The 24,220-nt window shown below is 50.8% G+C and overlaps 2 protein-coding genes across 5 annotated transcripts; one reads left to right on the forward strand and one right to left on the reverse strand.

The window, feature by feature from the left end:
* Window positions 1-427: 427 nt before the first annotated feature.
* CPSF7 (cleavage and polyadenylation specific factor 7) lies at window positions 428-20,670 on the reverse strand. 4 transcript variants are annotated; one of them, XM_073346928.1, is made up of 10 exons: window positions 20,570-20,670; window positions 20,081-20,194; window positions 10,688-10,906; window positions 9,583-9,686; window positions 8,888-9,033; window positions 6,526-6,931; window positions 6,150-6,268; window positions 5,901-6,069; window positions 5,536-5,709; window positions 428-2,548 (listed from the first exon to the last, which is right to left on the reverse strand). In XM_073346928.1, exons 2-9 carry the CDS (start codon window positions 20,132-20,134, stop codon window positions 5,541-5,543), a joined length of 1,386 nt encoding a protein of 461 aa, XP_073203029.1. In that variant the 5' UTR covers window positions 20,135-20,194; window positions 20,570-20,670; the 3' UTR covers window positions 428-2,548; window positions 5,536-5,540. The 4 variants fall into 4 exon arrangements, with proteins under 4 accessions (XP_073203029.1, XP_073203028.1, XP_073203031.1 ...); XM_073346927.1 differs by having other exon boundaries at window positions 428-2,604; XM_073346930.1 differs by having other exon boundaries at window positions 428-2,604; window positions 20,519-20,592.
* Window positions 20,619-23,470, forward strand: SDHAF2 (succinate dehydrogenase complex assembly factor 2). Its single transcript, XM_073346931.1, has 4 exons — window positions 20,619-20,727; window positions 20,895-21,118; window positions 22,187-22,296; window positions 23,024-23,470. Exons 1-4 carry the CDS (start codon window positions 20,695-20,697, stop codon window positions 23,152-23,154), a joined length of 498 nt encoding a protein of 165 aa, XP_073203032.1. The 5' UTR covers window positions 20,619-20,694; the 3' UTR covers window positions 23,155-23,470.
* The last annotated feature ends 750 nt before the right edge of the window (window positions 23,471-24,220 follow it).

Here is a 24,220-nt window from a genome sequence, read left to right on the forward strand (position 1 = left end):
GAATGCTGTCCTGGCTGAGAGGCAGAGATCCACAACTTCCAAACAGGTGTGCCCTTAAAGGGTCAGAAACCCCTGAAATCTCCCCTACCTGGGGAGGGGATAGCCAGAGAGAAGCCATGGCCGAGCAGTTGCTTTCAGTCCCAGCCACTGCTGCAGGGCAGGAAGCTGCAGGCTGGGCTGGAGGCATACTTTAGAAGCACTGGCAGCAGCCTTGGCTGGGGGTGGGTGTAGCTGGCCTAGTGTCCTTGGCAGCCTCCTATACGTCTGACCATTAAATGCTGGTTCTGGTTCTGAGGACTCAGCGCCTCTGAAAATCAGATCACAAGCAAGGTCAAGAATCCAGGAGTCCAGAGTCCCAAACCCTAGATCCCCATTTACAGTACCAATACCACCATGGCCCCAGAGAGAGAATCTTATGCAATGCAGGTTCCGTAAAACAGCTCACACCCCATTTATTATTTAAAATATTTTGTTACAAAAGGAAAAAAAAAACATACAATGCAGTATAAAAGATTGACAACGTCATCAAGTTTATTACACAATTTCCAACCTATCAGAAAGAGACAAAAATCAAATCACCGAGAACTGGGGGAGGGGAATTGGGGAGTTGCTTTTTATTTTATTTTTTATCATCCCCCCTCCCCCCACTATTCTGAAATAAACTAAAAATTTGTGTCATTACGTAAAAAAACAGAACACTCTCCTGTCAAAGGGTTTTCTGGTATTTTACACTTTTTTTTTTTTAATGTCACCTCACTTTAAGTTTCTGTTTTTTGTCATTTTCTTTTAAAAAAAGACATCCAGAGCTGGCCTTTGCTCACTGATCACAGTTCTTATGGAGGTGTCACTTCACTTCACCAGCCTCCAGGCAGGCTGTGCACTCTCAGTCCCTGCCACCCTCTCTGATGTGCCCAGCTGGAGCGCGAGACCTCTGCTGTGGGGGATGGTGCCCAGGTTTTGCCCAGCTGTGTCCACAACTTGCCAGGAGGGCCACACTGAATGTCATAAAATGCAGCAGGTGGTTGCTGACCTCAGTCTTACATAAAGGTGCAGGCTCTGGAGACTACAGGTCCCAGCATGCAATGTGTTATAGCTTGAGCTAAGTGACTGGAGAACTGCATGCTGGGATGTGTAGTCTCCACAGGCTGCTGCTCAGATGCCATTGTGGTGCGACACATGCAGGCTGCTCTCTGGCCACCTGTACCCTACAGCATCCTTTGCTCAAGGGAACATGTCTCCTTCCACACCACCTATCCCACCAGCCTTCGAGAATCACCAGCTGAAGGCTGTGGTGGAAATGGTGGTTATGTTTCCCCCGGCCCTTCAGGCATCGCACCGTTGGACACAATCAGCCCCATGTGCTGGAAGAGGCACCAAGGTGCCTTAGCTAGATGCAGACCAACTCTCAGCCACCCCAAACCCTTTGCTCACCATCACGCACCATAGAGCAATAGCAAGCAGCGGTGCAGTCTAAAGAAACCCCCCACGCAGCACTCGAATGGGAGCTCCCATTCCTAGAGTGTTTATGAAGGGGCAGGATTCCCTAGCAGAGTTCTCCATCCCTGGAATCAATGCACCTCCCACCACCCAAAAAGGCTAAGCAACTCACAAGGTTATCAGTGGTTGGGCTCATCCAGCCAGCCCCCAGCCCACCCCATCTCCATCCACCGATATCACAACACTCAAGTCTCTGCCCATGCCGCTTCCTCTAAAACAAGGAAGGCAGCCTCTCTGGGAGGAGGCTGGCTCTGGAGAAACAGGTGGCTGGGGCTTGCGGTAGGGGAAAACGTGAACTGGAACAGTTATTGCATGAGATCAGCATGGCGAGCCAGAGGTGTTGAGTCCAGCCGAGAGTGGCCACCTCTGTTCCGGACAAGCCCCCTAGAGGAGCCAGGGCAGAACACAGAGGACTCAGAGGCGCCTACAGGAACGACAACAGGGAGCAGAAAGACGTGATGGGAAGCAGCAGCCAGCCTGCTCTCCATGAGGCAGGGGAAAGAAGAAATGCTGTTATCTAAGCTGAGTATAATGGGCCAGACAAGCCAGACCTAGAACTGGTTGGGAGAAGGGATCACACTCCTCAGGAGAGCTCCCCAACACAGGACGAGAAGACAGTGCACCATGGGAGGGCATGGATACTGGCCCCAGTGAGCCAAGCAGGCCAGGCGGCAGACACCACGCAGGGATATCTGCGTCCCCACCTCCAACCCTCCCCAGCACACATGAGGGTGATGGATTCCCTTCCAGCTGTCCCCGGAAGGGCCACGGAGAGGAAGGAGCTCACAAGCTTCCATGGAAAAGCACCATTTCTCTTTGGGTCCGAGTATCCGTGGACTGGAGCACTCCCTGCTCACAGTGGCCCCGATGCTATCCCTCCCTAACTCCACGTCTTCCAGCATTTCCCCAGGAAGCAGCAGCAGCGAGTGTGGGTCCCGAGGCCACCATGTGCCAGCTGGAGTCCCGCAGGCGACGTGGCTTTCCCTGGGTGCCTGGAAGGAGCTGGGGGCAGTGGGGAGGAGAGGGGTGGAGCGGCCTCCGTCCTTCAGTCCTGATCGAGGTGAGGAGATACAAGTCCATTAAAAACACTTACTGCCAACCAAACTCCTGGAAGGGACAGAACAAGACAACAGGTCACACAGTCTCCCTGCTGCGCTGACCAGGCACTGATTTGCCGCCGATGCCAACTGCTCAGCAAGGGTCAGCCTGGGGCCCAGTCAGCCTCCCCCACTGGAGGCAAAGGCCCCCCACGGACCTGCCTTTTAACATTTGTCTTTGTGCAAGTTTGGTGTTGACAGGATCAAGGTGCAGCATCCACGGCCTTGGAGAGGGAAGTCCTCCACCCCCAGGGCAGGCTCCACCAGGTGAGGTGCCTTGTCCCGAGACAGGCACTCCACCTCCCCGGCCCATTCTGGCCTCGGCTGAACAGCTGGGAATGCCAAGGAGGCCAATTCATGTCTAACAGATCGTGGGCTCTCCAGCGAGGACTCTTGTGCACTAGGAACCCGACTGAGATCAGCCAAACCTGCACAGGTCAAATCGCCAGAAGGTCATGACCAACCCAGGCTGGATTGGAACCAGTGACCTAGAGGGCAGTCATTTCACCTGGAATATTTAATGTACATTCCGGAATAAATCCTGCAAACCACACGGGTTCTGCTGAGAGGGGACTTGCCCCAGGCAGTTCTCTACACCAAAGGACGTGCTAACAAGACCAGGTTACACTGGGCAATTCTAGAATGTCTTTCAGCCAAGGATCTGAGCGCTTCACATGGGTAATGGATTAAGCCCCTGTCCAGTGGCAGGTAGACAAATACTACGGCCACTGGAGAGGGGCAGGGGGGACTGAGGCACAGAAAAGGGAAGTAACTTGCCAGAGTTCACTGTTAATCAGTGGCAAAGAAAGCTTGGCTCCATTCCCAATACCCCCTTTCTTTGCTTTAACTACCAGGCCCCCATCATGCCTGGACAATACTCACACTGGAAACATTTTGGGGTGGGGGATGAATGTTTAAAAGTATAAGGCAATCATGGGTTTGAAACCCAGGGCTCCCCTGGATACCAATGTTTTGATCTGGGTAAGAAACTCTCAGCAGCTGATCCAGTTGCAGTGGGGGGCCTCTCGGTCTTACCCTAGTACAAATCAGTAGTGTGTCGGGGTGCGGCAGTGCTCAGAGGAGAAGGCACTCCAGCAGTAGGCAGATCATTTAAGAGGCACCAGCCTATTGCCAAATAAAATCCTCACAGCTGCACAAAGAATGCAGAGCACTCCCCCTGCAACAGACTAAGGACACCGCCATCCTATGTCTCACCCAGAGGCAGCCCAACCAATGCACTGAGTCCCGGAAAGAGAACTTTCCCACACAGCAGGAACGAGACCAAAACACCGTGGTTCTCGAGAGGATACTGGAGGCTGGTCTGTAGTTCTAACGCTGCCCACCTCAGTACGGCTAGAGGTAGGGGAGGCAGCAGAAATCCTGGCATTATCCCAGCTGCCCAGGCAGGATTGGGAGAGCTCCCATGGGATGTTATGTTTGCAGGGTTGATGCTTTGTAATTTCTTAGTCAGCTTGTTCCTTAGTGGTGTCCTCTCTCAGAGGAGAGCAGGGGCAGCATATGGGTCACGCTGCTGGGCTTTAGTCAAGACCTTCAAAGGCAATTCTAGTGGGTAGCTGTTTTTAATTCTTTAGGACTAAGTGCTGTACAAAAGCCCCGACAGAAAGCAGGAAAGGCTGTACATCTGGGTAGACACAGGGGAAACTGTGCAGTGCCCTCCATTCCCCGCACCCACCAAGTGATTCTGAAATAGTGGACTGAAAGGAGCTCATGGTCTGAAACTGGAAGCCCTGACCCATCAGCCCTAAGTTAAAAGGTTGCATGGCCCTCTCCAGTAGAGCTATAATAGAACCAGAGGGTTAGAAGGGACCGCAAGGGTCACCTAGTTCTAGTCTGACCCCCTGCCAAGATGCAGATTTGTTGTGTCTAAGCCATCCAAGACAGCCTCTTTCGAAAACCTCCAGTGAAGGAGCTTCCACAACCTCCCTAGACAGTCTGTTCCATTGCCCTACGGTTCTCAGAATTAGGAAGCAGATTTAATCTAAATCTGTAGTGCCATAGCTTGAACCCATTGCCTCTTGTCCTGCCCTCTGTAGCAAGAGGGAACAACTTTTCTTCTTTTTTTTATGGCAGCCTTTCAAGTATTTGAAGACCACTGTCATGTCCCCCCACTACTGGGGGGAGGGGGGACACACACATGCTATTGACACTTCCATCCTAAAAATCCAAGAAGCCACTTCTCCCCAGCCAAGCCACCCAAAACAGCAGAGCTCAATGTCCCGTGGCTCTGCAGATGGTTAACAGGATATTGCAGGGTGCTGTAATCAGCCAGTGAGGGACTCCGGCAGGCTAACCCCAGAAGGGAATTCCATAGCTGGAGGATACCTGACCAAGGAAAGCCCTGTCCTCACACTGCCCGCACTGAACCTAGAAACGAGGACAGAGTGCAAAGGGCAAGGAGCTCGCTCTCTGCTGTTCAGTGCGGGCAATGTGGGTTCACAGCCTACTACAGTTCAATCATGTGAAGACACAGGAAGGAGAGGAACGGAGCTGGAAATGACTCTGCTGATGCACATGAATAAGTAGCAGCACCAAGCTGGTTGCAGTTGCAGCGGAAAACCACCAATGGGGGACTTCAGTGCTGGTTATTCAGCAGCCATCAGAGGAGATATGGGAACATTCCCTTCTCTTCTCCCCTGGGGCTTTCCCTCTTGGAACACACACTGCAGGCAATGAAAGATCATTTGTTGCTTGAGATCCAGAAGGCGGCCACTGTGTAGTTATGACACTAACTGGAGGGGCTGCCATGTTAGCCACGGAGAGTCAACTGCTAAAAGCCAGGGGAAATAGACTACGTAATGTCCAGTCTGCACCCCCAGGAGTTTGCCACGTCCCTCTAGGGGAAGGTGTGCCCCATTGGCAGCAGGTAGATGGCCCTGCGGAACAAGGGGGATAGAAGGAGCAGGGCCTCGGGCCAGCTCACCTTTCTCAGTGGTGCCGGTCCCTTTCTCTGTCCCTGTCCCGATGTCTCTCATGCTCCCGGTTCCTTTCTTGGAAATAGTCCTCGTGCCGATCCTCATTATGGAGTGGGTCCCGGTGCCTCCTGCTGCTCTCGCGGGACCGACTGGGCGACCTCTCCCGAGACCGGTGTCTTTTTCTGGAAGACAAGGCCAGGCGCTAAGTGTCTCCCAGGCCGTGCTCCCCTCCAGATCTTCAGACAAAGGGGCTGCTGCCTTCCACTCAGGTCTCCCCAAAGGGTAGTGAGCTGTGCCCCTCCCCAAACTCCACCAGAGGCCCAAGATGAGAACAAGGAGTTCTCCCCTCCTGCTCTGGTTGGCAAGGATTTACCTGGAGGAGCTGCTGCTGGCACCCATGCTGTAGGACTTGGCTTCGATCCCATGAAGACAATCCTTGAGGGAGGAGATGAGGACACGGCACCGCTCGTCGTTGGCTACGCGGGACTGTTTGATAACAGCGATGGCCGTGAGCAGGGTCTCTATGGCATCACTGTAATCCCCTGCAGGAGATGAGGAGAGGGGTGAGGAAAGGGACTGGGCAGGGAATGGAGGACGGCAGGTGGCAGGGGGCTGCTGTTACCTGCGCTGGCTCCGGACACCGCTTTGGAAATGGCACTGCTGGAAATCGCTCGGTTCCTGTTCATAATCTCCTCAAACTCGGCTTCGCTCACCGGGGGAGGCAGTGGGCCTAGCTCTCGACTGCACAGAACAGAGCACACGCCTATCAGCTGGGCATGGAGAGACAGCTCCCACCCGCTGGAACGGACTCAAAAGGCGCTGAGGGTCAATGCCCACCTGGCAGAGCTTCCCAGGGGCAACCACCTGGCACCCCATAGCAACACCTTTTGCCCTCTTGGGGCTCAGTAGGCCAGATCTGGCTGACACACGGTTATGACGGTGCTGCTGTCTCCTGCCCCCACAATTCCAAGTCCAGCAGAGGCTAGAGTTGCTCTCACCTGCTGTGGTTATATGCTGCAGAGGCCTTGTAGGTGTCCAGCGGCGGGGCCAGCGTTGCATTTGGCGGGGGGAAGAAGGCAGGGTTAAGGTGCAGGGCAGGAGGGACTGCCCCTGGAGGTGGCACGGCCAGGTGGGGGGGCAGTCGAGGAGGAGGGGGCATTAGATGCTGGTAGTGGATTCCTGGCGGGGGAGGTGGCACTCCAAAGCTGGAGGAGAGAGGTGGTGGGGGAGGCATCGGGGGAGGGGGCAGGGCCATGAGGGGCATGGCAGCAGGGGGGCGGTTAAAGAAAGGCAGCACGGAAGGGGGCTTCTCCACACGAGGGGGCGGCACGGCATTCTCTGTCGGCGTGGCTCGGCCATCCATCGAATCCCAGGAGTCCCGGGAGTGAGCCCTCGGCGGCACCCCTGTTAGCCAGCAAAGAAGAGGAACGGCCTGTGAGCACAGGGGTGACTTTATCCATAGGAAAGCCACCTGAAGGGAGTTAGCTGGTGCGGCAGCCCCCACAAGCCCAGGGAAGGGGGAAGAAGGCAGGGCATGGAATGACCCAGTGACCGAGGGAGGGACATATCGTCCCCTTGACCCTGCACCAGCCCCTACCACACCTCCCCGCCTCGAGATTGGGGCACCTGTCTCCCACAGCCACACGCCTGATTTCAGAGGAGCCTGAGGTACCAAGAGAAAGATCCAGCCAGCCAAACGTAGCCTCCACTTCCACGGGCCTCAGCCAGGGCATGATTGCTCTCCACCAAGACATCAGGAAAGCTTCCAAGGCAGCGCCCCGGTGGTGAACACAGGGGATGGAAGATGCAATGCAAATTGATTACCCGGGCAGAAGCCAAAAGCCTTGACAAATTGCAAGAGGCCGCAGCGGAGCACTGCATGAGTGAGAGCTTGCCTGTTTGTTGGTTAATACAACTGGTTTGGGCCTGCACAGCGGCAGAGACTGAAATCCTGCCAATACTTTAAGTGACCGTGACCCACAGAGTCTGCAATCCCCTAGGGGGAGTGGATCTGGAAAGGGTTAACGGGATTATAAGGTGAACAAACTTAGAGGGACACAGCTTGGATCCAGAACTCTCATGGCTACCAAGTACTGGAGAGCAAGTAACCAGATGCGGACCATGAGGGAGTCTGAGTCTGAGGAGGTTAAATCAGCAGCAGACATGCAGATGTTGCTCATCTGCAGCTGTGGGGACAGACAGGACCTGAGGCTATGTCTGAAGAGCTTTGGGAACAAGCCAAGGGAGATTACTACTACAAGAAAACTTTCCCTTCTCTAGCCCCTTTCAGCCCAGAATCAAAGGGCTGGAGACACACTGAGGCCTTGCCTGCCCTGGTGAGCGGTCCTGTAACAGCCACTGATGCAAACCCCCTAGTGTACATGGTAAACTGCTATGAGCTGGCCCGGTTTCATTCAGGTAGAAGCTCCATTCATACCAGGCGTTGGTCAGCTCCATCAGGGTGAGCACAGCTACACCAATGGCTATAGCCAGGGCAATTCCCCAGTGCAGACAAAGCCAATAGCCTCACAACAGCCCTGTGAGGTAAGGGACAGAACAGAGGAACCTCTCACCTGCCACTGAAATGCAGCCACCTCCATGGCAGAAGGTGGCAGTGGTCTGACAGAGCAGAACACTCCTTTTTGACAATTCAGGGTGGGCAATGGAAAATTTGGTGTTCCACTGCAACTGCCTGGGGCGTGTGAAGGCTACAGGACAGTCACTCAGTTGGAATTTGTCCAGAGCACTAGGGGGCAGTAATTCTCCTCTTACGAAACGTGCCATGGGATTGACTATGACCACAGGTGGCCAGTTTCATCATGTGTGTCCCTGGAAAGATGGCACCTCCAGCTGCACAGCGCCCCCTAGCCGGGGCGGGGCTGGGACACTGGGCCAGGCCATCAGACTGAGGAAAAAGGCCATTGTACAAGGCCCATGGTGAGGCCCCAGCTGGAGTACTGCGTCCAGTGTTGGGCACCTTACCTCCGCAGGGATGTACAAATTCTGGAGAAGGTCCAGAGAAGAGCTACTAATAGATATGGAGGGTCTTAGCTATGATGATAGGCTGAAGAGCTTAAGCCCATTCAGTTTGGAGAGGAGGAGGAGGAGGAGGAGGCTACGAGGGATCTTCGCAGTCTATGAGCACCTAAAATGGGATCATAAAGACTCGGGTCAGGATCTGGTCAGACTTGGCAGCAACAGGAAAAACACGCAGAGACTCCTGGGAATTCAGCCCCCACCCCAGGGTTTTCGTTGGTTCAGGCCGCTGAAGCTCTGCTCAGGATCTCTAGGGCCCAATGGGAGTCTCCCCTTCCTCATGCACCCTGCGCCCCGCCCTGGTGGCGGGCCTGTCCCACTTACGTTTCCGAGCCTGTGCCTCGAACTGCGACAGGTTCTGCCGAGTGGCCAGTCTCACCTCCACCTTATCCCCATTGAGGATCTTGCCAGGCAGCAGCTCCAGGAGCTTGTGGACTGAGTTCTCAGAGGCAACTACCACCTCTGCATACCTGGGGGGAGCCAGAGAAAAGCAGATGATGGCAGACCAGTACCCCATCACATCAAGGGACCAAGCCTGCCCTCCTCCCCCCGACCACAATCTGTGGGGACAACCCAATGGGCAACCATGGATGCTTCAATCTACACCTCTCCCCATGGCCCAGGCAGCATAGAAAGCAGCAATCCTCACCTCTCGCTATGGACGTCCATCTGCAGCTGAACCCAACCCACCACTGCAGGATAACCGGCATTCCTACGTGCCTCCCATCAGCTCCCCATCACCTCTTCACTACCTCATCCTCTGTGCTTCAACACACTAGCTCCATTCACACAAGCACCTTTCAAGCCTCCACACAGCTCCACAAGAAGGCCTCTTGACACCCTGCCCAAGGGGAACAGGAAGGACGATCACGGTGACAAACCCATAGGAGAAAAGGTCCAGGGTCTCCCCCAACAGTGTTCACTCTTTGGACTGGCCCACCGCCGGAAGACCCTGGGAATTCTCCCTCTGCGGACTGGCCCCATGCCAGAAGGCCTTGGGTCCCCCCCAGTGCTCTCACCCTTTGGATTGGCCATTGGCTCGGTTCTCCGCGAATTTCAGCTCCACCACATCGTAGACCCCCACTGAGCGAATAATCTGGATCAGCTGCTGGTCAGTTGTCCACTGAGTGAGAACAGGTAGAAAAGGACAGGGTTAGCTGCTGAGGCCCTATGGCAGGATCTCTGGGCCACACACTCTTGTTCCAGGACTAGCATTATCGATCATTCACCACCACCAAGGCTCGCCCTGCTCAATCTCCCCCTAGGATCTTTAGCATAGGCTCTGGTTTCTGACGCCACAAATGCTTTCAGTGGGAAGGCGATACAGCCCAGCCTAGTAACCCTAGTGTCTGGGAGCCACCAATCCCCAGGGAGGCAGCTGTAAATGACAGTCGTAAGATCTGGGGAAAGGCACCATGGAGAGCTGTGGTGATTGAAGGGCTCTGTCTACAGAGTTTGAGCAGCAGGGTAAGATTCCCCCACGAGCCACTCCAACTAACAGGCCTGGAGCAAAAAGGATCACAGGGGTTGTGGGGCAGAGCTCTGTCTCCAGGCCCATTCAGTCCTTGGCTTCTCTCAGGGACTACCAACAAAGGGGACAATTAGTCCCAACTGTGTCAGTGGCTTGTGTAGTGGGGACATCTGTTCTTCAGAGAGCCACCACCTCATGTCATATAAGCCAGCCCACAGCCACAAGAGCACATAAGCTGGCGCAGAGCCATCGTTCTCCCACTGCACTAGCTCCGAAGCTGGAAAGGCTCTATATCCCAGTCCCATGCAGACCGCACCATGAGATCTCCATTGGCTACAGGTGGTCCAGGTCTCTGTTCTACCACACCTCACTAACTGTTTGATAGCACAGCCCCTGCAAGCCCAGGATGGGGCACTGGTTCAGTATTGACACAAAGGGAAGAGAGCCCCCTACACCACATCCCTTTCTATAGAACATGGGTTTCCTTAGAGGACCCCTATCCACGTACAGACCAACCTTGATTTCACTTCACTTGACAGTTACAATTGCAGCCCAGACTGCAAGCACTGAAGACACCGCATCTGTCCCCAGTAAGTGGAGGACAGTCATTACTAGGCCATGTGCTTCCAGTAGGCATCAGTGACCCGACTCACCCAGGAGAAGCTGCCCACATACACGGCAGCCCGTTTGTTGCGCAGGCCACTGTAGGTATACAGAATGGCAGGCGATTTGCTGTTTGGCTTGGGGGATTGCTCCTGGCGGATCTCGGTCGGTGCCTCTGAGCTGCTGGTGCGGCTTTCGGGTGGCTGCGAACTTGCTGCTAGCACGTCGTCGTACAGATCCATCTGGTCAGCATTACTGAATTCGGAGTCCTAGGACACACAAGAGATCAGTGAGCATTTCTGTGACAAGCCCACAGGGCCGGTTTACCAGCTCGGCAACAATCAATCACTAGCCAGTCACGTCAAGGGAGAGGTTCCAGCAGGCTAGAGGTTTGTCCTGTCCAGTGCTTCTGATCTGCTGGGAGACAGCCCGTGCACCCAAGAGATTAAACGCCAAGGACAAAACAATCCTGAGAAGGAATCATTCTCTCCTGCCCAGACCGAGTTTCACTAGAACACCCACTCTCAGAAGCCAAAGGGAAGGAATGCTACTGGGCTGAGGTACCATGTAACAGGGACACTCCTGGTTCTTCAGCCTCTCTGTGTCTTCCACATCCTAAATCTGAATGATTATCTTGGGTATAACATTTTTCCTGCCTGGTTCAGACTCTAAGTGGCCTTGGGAAGGACTCGTTTCTCTACGTGTCTGCAAAGCTCCTGCCATAAATTTCAGACAACAAAGGAGTTCAATGACAGAGAGGACTTTTCTCATTGCCACCAACTCTCCCTCAGAACCTCAAATCCAGATTGGTTCTCACTAGCCCCACCTCCTCTGCCATGGAACAGAGACCACGATTCGGCCAACACAGGAGGCACGGTGGAATGTGGCTCACTCTCCTGTAGCTGTGTGGGCTCTGCAGCCTCATGGGAGCAGCTTGTGTGTCAGTGTGCAGATGTGACTCATTTGGGGGTCACAAAAAGGACAACAGTTTAGGACAGGAAGTGAAGAACGCTGCATCCAAATGAAACTATGGGGAGAACTTCCAAACGCAGAACAGAATCTGGCTAGGGCGACTCTTCTGATCACAAGTGGCCAGGGCCTCCGTTTTACATCTGATCCCAGGGGCACTGATTCAGCACTCAGAGGAAAGAGCACTGCCTACTGCAGCATCTGGGCTTTCCTCTGCAGTCTCCTGGCCAGGCTTAACTTAGGAGACTTGAACCCAAGGTGGCATGAGGCTTTTGAGGAAGCAGTGCAATTAAGTGGGGGGCAATTTCCTCCTACTGCTCTTATTAGACTGTAAGCATTAGAGCCCTTAGCTTATCATTTTATCCCAGTTACTGTTACAACAAATGCTACGGTCCTTTCAAAACTCTTATAAAGCTATTTGCTTTACTGACACCCCGCAGCAGCAAGTGCCACAGGTTAATTATGCATTAGAAGACATTTCATATGCTTGAAGTTAATTATCTTAATTCATCAAGTGCACTCTTGTTCTTGCACTGAGACAATATAAGCAGGAGTGTACATCGAGGATAGGCCAGAGACATGAGATCAGGCGGACAATTCCTTCAAGAAAGAGAGCCATTTTAAAGCTATTACACACATCTAAGGGCCTGCTCCTGCTCCTAATGAAATCAAGGATAAAACAGCCAATGAGTTCAGTTGGGCGGGATCTGACTTGATGCATCATTTCCAGGCTACAGTTCCTGGAAGTCCAGGAAGGTACATGCCTTAGTCCAGGGGATGGAATAGATGATCCCTAGTGCCTGGACCAGTCCAGCTCTCCAAGGAGGGGTGACCATCCTCCTGCCTTGGAACACTAACCCCACATTCCTATAGAAAGAAGTCTCCAGTGGGACCTTTTTGGATACTTGGTCTAAAACTGGTCTAAAAATGCCCTCTTTCAATCTCCTTCCATTAGTCCTAGCTAGACCTTCCACCACTAATTCATCTTCAGATCCATGGCTCCTTGCAAACGGTTCTGACTCCCCATAGTCATCACTTAGCCAAGGTTCAAACATTTTTTAATCTTTCCTCACAAGTCAATCTCCCCAGCTCCTGGGCGTTTCTCCTGCCCTTTTCTGAACTCCTCCTCCCCCAATATATTGCCAGTTTTTCTATAACAAAGTGCCTAGAACTGAACTCTGTAGCTGGCATTCCACCACTGGAGTTGTACAGAGATTGTCTCTCTGCTTTGTAATGGGCTGTGCCTGTAAATGCCGTGCTGCAACCGCTGCTGGAATACTGTGTCCAGTTCTGGTGCTCACAGTTCAAGAGGAAGTTGATAAATTGGAGATGCTTCAGAGAAGAGCCACGAGAGTGATTAAAGGATTAGAAAACATGCCTTACAGTGACAGACTCCAGGAGCTCAATCTGCTTAGTTTAACAAAGAGAAGGTTAAGGGATGACTTGATCACAGTCTATAAGCATCTACATCAAGAATGACGACTGGCAAGTAATCGAGATTCACCCCTAGAAAGGGCTTTGAATGCAATCCACTGATTGGATCATCAGTACCCACACTATTAACCAGGTAATCCTGTGGCACGCAATGAGAATGCTGATCCATTCCTGCCGCAAACCGCTTTGGCAAGCTCCACATTTGATAAGAAGAGTAGTGACACAAGGAACAAATATTTAATAATGGGCTCTTCAGTCTAGCAGAGAAAGGCAGAACGTGATCCACTGCCTGGAAGCTGAATCTAAGACTAGAAATAAGCCATAGATTTTTAACAGAGTAATTAATCATTGGAACAATTTACCAAGGATCGTGGTGGATTCTCCATCACTGAAAATTTTTAAATCAAGATTGGATGTTTTCTGAAAGATCAGCTCTAGGAATTATTTTGGGGAAGTTCTCTGGCCTGTGTTGTACACCTGGTCAGACTAGATCACCACAATAGTCCTTTCTGGACTTCAAATCTCTGAATCAACAGCCAGAACCCTACATTTGCTACAATTCTTCAGTTGTGGAATCCACCACAGAACGTGTTTTCTCCCCAGCTGACACAGAAATCCCCTTCCTTTGCATTTATCCATGTCCAACTGCCTTTTACACTGCCAGTGTCTCCCCATCCTTGTCAAAACACCTGCCCTCCAACCAGTCAATCATTAGCATACTTCCTAAAGTGAGGACTCAAGTCTCTTTTCTTTTTGGCTACTGTTATAACAGGAGGAGGATTGCAGCTAGCATCCCAAAGCAGAGCCTATCTTATAAAGCCAGCCTCTTCCTTTCTTTATCTTTCAGTCACATAGGGGGAGATATTCATAGGTACAGATGGTGTTGGTTGCCTAACATCAGCAGAAAATGGGAATTAGATGCCCGCCTTTGAAAACCTCCCCCATGGGTTTTCCTCTTTAGTTTCTGCCTAATATGTTGCTCTTTTCTATTAACCCCCTCTCCAATTTAATTTAATTTAACCAGGTGCTACTGTGTGCCACGCAAACCCCAGTTAATGGAATGCTAAGATGGTCTGGTTGCGCTTTCAACATCTGCCAGGAGACCAGAGCCAGGCCAAACTTGGTATTTCTAAGGTAAAAAGCAATCAGAACACTCTGACCTTTATAAAGCAACACCAAAGAGCAGGGGCTCAATGAAAGAAAACACCTCTGCAGATCAAACATCCTAAGGTCATCCCTGTGCCACTGCTCACCTCTCTCACAACACAATCCAAGCACAGGGCTGCAGGCTGCTTCTCAAATGCAGCATCTGGCAGGCAATTCTCTTCTACAACCTCAGACACACAGGTGTAGCATTTTGTCATTTGTTTTCATTGCCATCAAAGTCCAGTGTATCATTACTGAGTTAGATCTACCTATGTTGTATGCAGTGCTGTTATAGTCATGTTGGTCCTGGGATATTAGAGAGAGAAAGTGGGGGAGGTACTATCTTTTATTGGCCCAGCTTCTGTTGGTGAGAGAGAGAAGATTTCGAGCTTGAACAGAGCTCTTCTTCAGGGCTGGGAAACGTAATCAGTGTCACAGATAAATACAAGGTAGAACAGATTGTTAAGCATAAGTAGTTAACATGTATTTCAAGGGACTATTCAAGGTGAAGTGGCTTGTTAACATCCTGCCAGTAACAGGGAGGAAAGGAAAGGGCTGGGGGGGGGGGGGAAGCTGGGGTGCAGATAGTGGGTTACAGATTGTTGTAATAAGCCATAGTAAGTCCAGTGTTTCTATTGAGCCCATGATTTTCAGTATCTAGCAAAGTTATACATTTAAGCTCCCAGGCTCATCTTTTGAAGGCGTTGTGCAGTTTTCCTTTCAGGATGAGGACTCATATTTTGATCATCAGGGTAGTCCCTACATAGGGCATACATTTTTGGGTGAGAAAAAAAACAGCATCACCACTTTCATGGGTAATTGAAGAAGTTTCTTAGACACAAAACTGAACAGTCCTAGATCTGCCTTCAAATTCTTGCTCTAGGCTAGATTTCATTATGAAATATTTATGAGATATATATAGATATATAAATATATTACTCTAGGCTATATTTAACCTGGGGTATATGTGGAGTTCCACTTAATGTATATTTTTCATACTTATGACTTGCCTGGAATCCTAAAGTACTAAGACAGGTTTCAGAGTAACAGCCGTGAAAAGGAGTACTTGTGGCACCTTAGAGACTAACCAATTTATTTGAGCATAAGCTCTAAGAGTATTTCTCAGTACTATAAACAGATACCTTATTTATATTGCAGTAGTGCCTAATAGTTCCAGGCCTGGACCAGGACCCCATTGTGCAAGGCACAGTGCATATACAGAACAAAAAGACAGTCCCTGCCTCCAAAGATCTGACAATCAAAGTAAGGAGTTGAGGCAGCTATGGCAATTTCCTGGAATAGCCTTGTGTAAAAGTTCATGTATTATTGTGTGCCCAGGGGGGTGATGTGACAGATAAGAGACCTGGGCGTTTAAAAGACTATATTGAAAATGTGCCAGACGCATATGGACTTTGGGGACAATAAGTGTGAAGTCGATTTCCTGGGGAATCCTTAGGGAGAGGTTAATGCAAATTCTCCACCTCCAGTTATGCAAAACCCCAGCCTTTTGAAGCTCCATCCTGAACAGATTTCAGAGTGGTAGTTTGTGTTAGTCTGTATCAGCAAAAACAACAAGGAGTCCTTGTGGCATCTTAGAGACTAACACATTTATTTGGGCATAAGCTTTCGTGGGCTAAAACCCACTTCACCAGATGCATGGAGTGGAAAATACAGTAGCAGGTATATATACACAGTACATGAAAAGATGGGCGTTCTAAGGTGCCACAAGGATTCCTCGTTGTTTTTACCCTGAACAGAGGGTCAGTGTCTGCTGATTACCCATTACAGCAGGCCAAGATCAAAGGGCCGAGCTGTATAAAGAAACAGCTGATCTGCCAGCACCCAGTTCTGGATTTTTAAGGACTAAAATCTATCAGAGCCCTGGGTGGGAGTTGGGGGTGCCCTCTGGTAAGCTTCTGAGCAGTCATGTAAGGTTTTCTTATTGTTTTAATAGGTTTTCTCTGTAATACTTTTTAAGAATAAATGTAGAAGGAGCTGCATGGTAACTTATAACTGCTGGCTATACACCGGCCACAGGTCTTCAGAGAGACAGCAGAGCACAGGTGCTGTTCTTCTTAGGCAGTCTGGCTTGCTGTGGATATCACAGTGCAAGGCGGGGCACTCTGCAAATTAAACTGGGTGCCCCACAAAGGGGAAATACAGATACAGTTGCCCTGACCCTTTGACATGTGTCTCTAAGGTTGCAGCAAAGAGCAGTAAGATACACTGCATTCCGTACAAAAGGAAGTACCAAGATTGCAAGGTTAGACAATGTGAAGTTGGGAAATGCCAGTTAAGGTTCTACACAAGCCCTTCTCAAAAGCAAGAGCTATTTCCAAGCCAAATTTCCATTTTCGGCCCCCAGCTATTTCAGTTGCAGAGGTGATTAAAAAGGTTACAAGAATTTTAACAGGGAAAATATTTTTGTACTCATTCTCAAAAACTGCTCAGCTGTTTCTGTTTAAACTCCTCCTCCACCCCCAACAAAGTCACCTTTGTACACAGACCAAGCCTGAAAGGTGAGTTTCAGAAAGTTACAAGTGCATAAGAATAGGGGGTTGGAATGGAAACCATTCTGAAGCCTTAATTATGCTATTTGCTGCTGCTCCAGCTATAAACAATCAAAGATCTTCCCAAGGTTTGTTCATTTTTCCATCTCACCCCAATATTGTCTTTGCCATGAAGAGAACTGGCTTTTCAGGGCCTTTCCCCACATTGCCATGCGCTGGCTGTAAAAGACTACCTTTGTCACCTCATTCAGTAAGACAAAGAGAGCACTTTACAGCCCATCCCCACCTGGAAAGTATGGCAACAATGTTCTGCAGCTAAGATCTCCCTGCTGCAACTCAAATCCGCAACCGTGTCTATTTGAACCTTGCAAGGACTGAGCCCTTGACTAATCGTATATTGATTAAGTGGTGCATTTTTAGATTTAATTACAATCTTGTGCTCTGGAATTATTTTGTGAACAAATAGCTGCAGTAGAATTTTTACTTTGTCACAGGATGTAAAACTAATCACAGGAATCAGGAGTAGGGGTGTCCTGCCAAAGAATTGAGCTCCACCATGCAGCAGGATACAGAAGGCCCAACTCACTAGCCACTATTAGGGCTTGTCTACACTTGCATTTTATAGCACTCTAATTTGCTGGCTCAGGGGTGTGAAAAATCAGTGATTGTGCTGCAAATTTGAGTGCTTTAAAGCGCTAGTGTGGACAGGCTCCGAGTGCTGGGAGAGCGCACACACACACTTCAAAGTGAAGTGCTTTGAAGTTTCTAGTGTAGACATAACCTTAGAGACAGAAGGTGAACGAGGTAATGTCTTCTAGTGGCAAACACTTGTCTCTTTCACCAACAGAAGTCAGTCCAATAAAAGACATTATCTCACCCACCTTATCTCTCAAGATCTGTGGACCAAAACAACCACAACACTGCAAACTACCCACAATCACGCCACAGCCTCTTTCTCTTAGCACTGTTGCTTTCTAGGTGTCTTCCTCCCATTGAAAATGAAATTCCATGGCCTTGGTTATGCAGGTGGTTAGACTAGATGGATCATAATGATCACTTCTAGACTTAAAAACTACAGCTATTCATGTATGTGGGAGATGTTTTATCCGTGAATGTTTTTATCATGCGGTTTACTTCCAGAGAACCACTGAAGATGTTGAGTAAGACCATGTCCAATACAGATTTTTTTCTGCATCCAGTAAACATCTTCCTCCCAACTCAATACATTGCCTTTTATTACCATTCTTGGTTTCTGCTTTTCCAGCCACTTCTGAAGCCATGTGAAAATACTCAGAGCCAACCCAAACCTGGATAATTACTGTGGCACAGTAAGTGCTTTAAAGTTAAAACAACAGAAAGCCAACAAATGAGAGGGGCTTGATTTTTTTTCTTTATAATTCCATGATGCTTACACTGCTCATATCTCTGCTATCCTTCAAGATGTTTACAGACTTTTATTTTAGTTAGGAACTGATAGACCTTCCAAACAGTAATTGCCAGGGTCACTCTTTCTCCCTTTTCTGAAGATTGGTAGCATATCTCCTTCCCCAGGGCTTTTCAAAATAATCACCAATGACTCAAGAAATTTGTTAGTCATTTTCCATTACTCTAGAATGCCTGTAATCCTGATAGACTAATTTGCATATGTTCATATTTTCCAAGTTCTCTCATACCTACTCTTTAACAATAGCTACTCAGTTCTCATACTACTCAACTGTCCAAAGCTACTTTCTTGATTTTGCTTGTTAAAGGTTAACTGCAAGGAAAATAAATTAAGTATATTTCTGCACTGAACTGTTTCAATGGCCACATCCCAGAATGTAATTCTGACCTATCATTATAGCATGGGATCCAGTGAGACTTGGATAACCATGCTGTACTCTAGGATGCTTTCAGTCAATCAGAAAGTCCCAAGCGGATTCCAAAAAAAGGTAAATGGTTATTTTAAAGTTAAAACTGCTTTCAGTGGGGGATGAAGCCAGGCTATATTGGGGGTCATGCAGCTCAGAAATACCATAATTTTTATGCAGTTCTTTTAAAGGTAAGATTTCAGAAAGGCGTTCAAGATATCACCCATTTAGAACCATCCTCAATTTCATCCTCATTTAATGCATCTACTTCCAATCAAGCACTACTATTTCTCTCAGGATACCTGTAAAAGTCTCTCACATTTCCCTTAACACCCATGTCATGGTTAACATTCTTTTTTGCCAGTGTTAACTTTTCCCTCACGGCTCAACTTCTGGTATAGTCTCATTTGGTAACCTTCCACCTTTTCAGAACAGGAGTTTATTGCCTTCAAATTTCTGTTCAACCCCTCATGAGACCACACTGGCAGTCTCTTGTTCTTTGCATTTTGCTCCTGAAAAGTAATCAAGATTGATTGCAGTTTCCTGTCTAAAAATCTCTAACCTTCTTCCATGATCTCATACTTAGCACTTCCATAGCATTTTCATCTTCAAGGAGCTGAACTTGCTTCCATTATACCCACCTGTCCAGATTTTTTAACTCTCCAAAATTTGCTTCCATGAAATCTAATACATTTGGAACACTGCATTCACGTTCCTTACTACATAAGCTACCTTATTATTCACACATTCACAATAATTTTCTTCTTGTAAATCCAGGACAGATTTTCAATTCCTGGTATCATCAGGATAATTTCTTTGTAATTTAGGCACCTCTCTGATAATACCCAGTTATTCAAGCAGCTACAATTCCTTAAGAGCTCAGCATCCTGAAGTCCTGAGTACCCTAAATCAGATTGTGTTCATGTGTCTACGGTCGCAGAGAGATCTCTAATAGGTGCCCCATCTAGCTCTCTTCTGGTTTCATTTCCTGTCTCTTACCCTCATGTTTTGCAGAAGAGGATGGCTAAATTCCCAATCTGTTGTATCCATCTCTTCTCCAACAACACAGATCTCCCTGTCTTAAAGGACATTTCAGTCCAATAGGTACTGCCCACTTCTTTCTCCCTATTGCCCACAGATTGTAATCAAACAAGCACTCGCTCCAGCTGAAAAAAAACATCCCAGCAGATTCCAGTCATGGACCCAGATAATGACTTAACAACAGTCCCCCTCTTTGCAGGCTTCCCATGCTCTGTGGGGATTTTCAGAGCCACCCTTCAGCACCATAATGCTCCTCTGCTGGCACACAAGCCCCATCACGTGCCTTTACCAGACGGGTAGGAACCAGATTCCACCTGTGGTCCCTTGCAGCCTACTTCACAGCCTCCGAGTCTCAGGAGTTTAATATCCACCGCAAGGGGGGGTGGGGAAGCCCCACCTTCTCCAAATAGCCCCCCCCAACTCCATGAGACTTCCCAGCAACTCTCTGCAAATCCCCGCCGTGATGGGGGTGGGGCTTTCACTCGCCGCTCACCTGGTTGAACTCTTCGTCGGCGTAGATATCGATCAGATCCACCCCCTCCGACATATTTCCAGCCGCGGCGGGAGCCAGAGCCCGGGGGCACAGGAAGGAAGGAGGTGCGGTGCACTGCGGGGAGAGGCGGCTCAGTAAGACGGGCCGGCCATGTGCGCCCGGCCTGAGTCTACACCCCCGCCCTCCGGACCTACCCGCCCCGGCTCCCCCACATCTGCCCACCCGGCTCCCCCTCCCCCGCTTAGATCTACCGCCCTCCCCACGATCGCCCCGCCAGCTTCACCCAACCCCCCCGGGAGAGCGGGGGCCCGTCCAGCGCTCCCACCGCCTCAGGGCCCGGCCGGCCGGCCGACCGCCCCCCCGCCCCGCGGCCCCGATCCCCCCCCGCGCCGGCCCCACTGCGTCGAGTCACCGGGGGGGGCCCCGCCGCCCCGTTACCGCGCAGGGGCCCAGCGTCCCGAGCAGGCCCGAAGCGCGCGAACCGCTCACCGCCACAGCCAGCGCCGTCACGCCCCGCCCCTTCCGCCGCAGGCCACGCCCCTTCCGCCCCCGCCCGCCGGGACCGGGGGTACCATAGAGAGGCCGGAGTAGAGCGGCTGGGCCCAGGCAGCGGGATGGCGGCGGCGGCAGCGGTGATGGGGCTTCGGGTGAGCGGGGCGAGGTTCTGCGGGGGAGGGGCAGAGCCTGGGGCACAACCCCCGCCCCGGGTGGGCGCCCTGCGGGGTGTCGGGCTGGGGGCGGGTCACTGCGAGGCAGCCCCGCCCCCGCCCCCGCCTGGGCCCCGGCTCCCCTCACGCGCCCGCTCTCTCGGCAGCTCCTGTCTCTCTCCGGGCGGGCTCTCCGCGCCCCCCGCCCGAGCTCGCTCCCCGCCCGGCGCGGCTGTCGGGGCGGCTCCCCGGCCGACTCGCGGAAGGACCTGCTGGAGATCCCCTTGCCCCCCTGGCAGGAGCGCCCCAGCGAGCCGCTGCCGGCCAAGAGAGCCCGGCTCCTGTACGAGAGCAGGAAGCGAGGCATGCTGGAGAACTGCCTGCTGCTCAGGTAAGGGGGGGCCCCGCGCGGGGATGCCCGGATCGGGGTCTCCCTCTGGCTGGCTACGTTCCCTGGGTGGATTCGCTTCCTGCCCCCTTCTTTGGGGAAGGCATGAGGGTCTCCGTCTCCCCAGCAGCTCTCCTGGCCCTCCTTGGCTCTGCCAGGCTTCCCCATTCCCCCACGGCGGGGAGCCGAGTTCGCCTTTAGGTTCCGTGCCGGGTCCCGTGCCGTTCAGTGTAAGTAGCGACCTGCAGGGCGAGGTCACAGACACACAGAGGCCACGAAGTGACTGAGATTAGTCAGGCTACAGGGGGCTGCGTGGAACTTCAGCGAGCCCGAGCCCAGCTAGGGGAATGGGCAGCACCATGGCAGGTGAAATTCAGTGCTGCTAAAATATTCTAATGCTGTCCTGTACATCAGTAGTGCAGCCTCAGCTGGCTAAGGCATGCTGTATTGTTACCCCATCTCCAAAAGGGTATTGCCGAAAAGAGATGTTTGAGAATGATCAAGGACCTGGAAAAACTCTCCTACAGAGAGAGAAAGAAAAGACTGAGATTATTGTCTGAAAGCAGACCAATAAGAGGAAACATAAGTTGATAAAACAATGACTGGTCTAGACAAGCAAGTTGGGAGCTTCTGTTCTCCCTGTCGCATAACAAGCACAACGGGACAGTCAATTAAATAGAAGGATGGGAAGTTCAGAAATAATAAAGGCGAATCCTTTTCACACGGTGCCTAATTAGCTTGTGGGACTCCCTACCACAAGAAGTTAGCGAAGTCAGGAACGTAGTAAGATTCCCAAGTGACCTGACATTTCTATGCATAATTAAAATATCCAGAGTTATAATTAAGAATAACCAATGTTGTTAGGGATATTAAATCTCATCTACAGTGTTAAGCAGATCTTTAACTACTAGAGACCTGGATGAGCCCTGCTTGGGGGTAGATTATCCCACATCTGCCTGCTGCTGGCACTGGCCAGTGTCATACAGGATGCTGGGCTGGACGGACCCTGGCTGTGAGTGTGACAGTTCCTGTGTTCCTCATGCTTCCTGGTTTCTCTCTCACCTCACTTAGCCTCTTTGCAAAGGAGAATCTGAACAGCATGACCGAGCGGCAGCTGAACCTCTATGACCGTCTGATCAACGAGCCCAGCAACGACTGGGATATTTACTACTGGGCAACAGGTACTGATTGCAACAGGGCACTCTTCAGGGGAGGCAGTGTGGCCTAGAGGATAGATCAGTGGGCTAGGGCTCAGGAGATTTGGGCTCTATTCCCAGACCTGCCACAGGTCTGCTGGGTGACTTTGGACAAGTCACTTCCCCTTCCCCATGCCTCAGTTTTCCCATCCACAAAATAAGGTGATGATACTGACCTTTGTAAAGTCTACAAGAGCTAGGTATTATAACTGGTCCCTGGCCCCTGTCTCCTATGATGAGATGGAGCAGGAAGCTTTCTGGGATGATGAGTGTGTCTCAGCTCACCTGGGCTTCACATGCAGCAATATACAGTATGGGGATCAGAATAGCAACTGCAGTGACTCTTGCTCAGAAAATGTATGCAGCTTCCAATGCTCATGCTTCAAGGCACAAGATGATCATAAACTGGGGGCAGGAAGGAATTCCCCTATACTGCACTAATTGAATGGGTGTAGAGTTTTACTCCCTCTATATCATAGAGCTGTTTGCTGACAGCTGAGATGCGTCTCACTAGGAGGAGTGGTTAGCTGCTCTGACCTGAGTTCCCATGGTATTTAGTGAAGCAGACTTGAAAGAGGCACTACAACTTTAGAGGGATATGAGACGGGGGTCAGGGTGACTCCTGATTGGCTGCACAAAGATGTGAAGCTGATGACTCTGAGAAATGGGGTTGGGAGTGCTGTGTCTCAACCTGTGTCCTTTCTCCCTGAAGAAGCAAAGCCCACTCCGGAGGTGTTTGAGAATGATGTCATGGTGATGCTGAGAGAGTTTACGAAGAACAAGAACAAGGAGCAGAGGCTGCGGCAGCCGGACCTGGAGTACCTCTTCGAGCCCTCACGCTGAGGCACCCTGTCTGCTCCAGGATCATCATCTCATCCCTGGCAGCAGAGGCTGAGGTGCCTAGACCTATTTGGCAGCCTGCAATGCTGAGGTCCTGGCTCCTGGAATCCTCCACCCGGCGGTTGCTTCTACCCAGGTTTCCAAACCCCACCGAATAAAGTTTCAAGCACTATCCCTGACTAGGAATTTCTACGTGGATTTGTCCCACTGTCGTACGGGTTCAGCAGTCCACCTCAGAAGTGGCTGCATTTCAGTAGCACTGTATGTATATAGCTTGTAGAGCATCTTGGTGCAAGAGAAATAGAAGGTGATAGTATTATGACAGTGTGCTTTGATTCCTTGTGAAATTCCTCTTGTTGTTTGACTGTGGAGGCCTCTCTGATGGCTACAGCCTCTCCATTAACCATTCCTTGTAAATCCTTGTGGCCAGGGCCCACCAATGGGTAAAGGGTGGGGCGGGGTGGGGGGGGGGAAGATAGACCCATCCAGCAGGAAGGGTATCCACCACACACTCTTCCCCAGCCTCCTGTTTAAAAACACTTGCTCCAGAAGGAGAACAGCAATGCTCAATCCCATGTGATGACTGATTACGTGCCCAACCAACGCCACAGGCTGAAAACGATTTGCTTAAACTGAGCACACTCCAACCTTTTCCAGCAGTGAATCCTGTGTGATTATTTTTTGTTGCAGAAGCACCTAGGAGTTGCAGTCATGCTCCAGGCCCCCATTGTGCTAGGGAATGTGCAAACACAGACCAAGTGGGCAGTTCCTGCCCCAAAGAGCTGCCATTCTAGACAGTGTCTCTTAGCTTCTCCCCTCCCGCTGGTGTTCAGATTGCATCCCTACAGCAATTGCTGCTGTGGGAAAGATGCTACGAGTGGGTTTGAAGAGTTTAGCTTCATTTATTGCCATGTACCATAGAATATTAGGGTTGGAAGGGACCTCAGGAGGCCATCTAGTCCAACCCCCTGCTCATTGCAAGACCAATCCCCAATTTTTGGCCCAGTAACCCTAAATGGCAAGGATTGAACCCACAACCCTGGGTTTAGCAGGCCAATGCTCAAACCAC

The sequence above is a fragment of the Lepidochelys kempii genome, chromosome 6, assembly GCF_965140265.1.
Source record: "Lepidochelys kempii isolate rLepKem1 chromosome 6, rLepKem1.hap2, whole genome shotgun sequence".
NCBI classification, from domain to species: Eukaryota; Metazoa; Chordata; order Testudines; family Cheloniidae; genus Lepidochelys; species Lepidochelys kempii.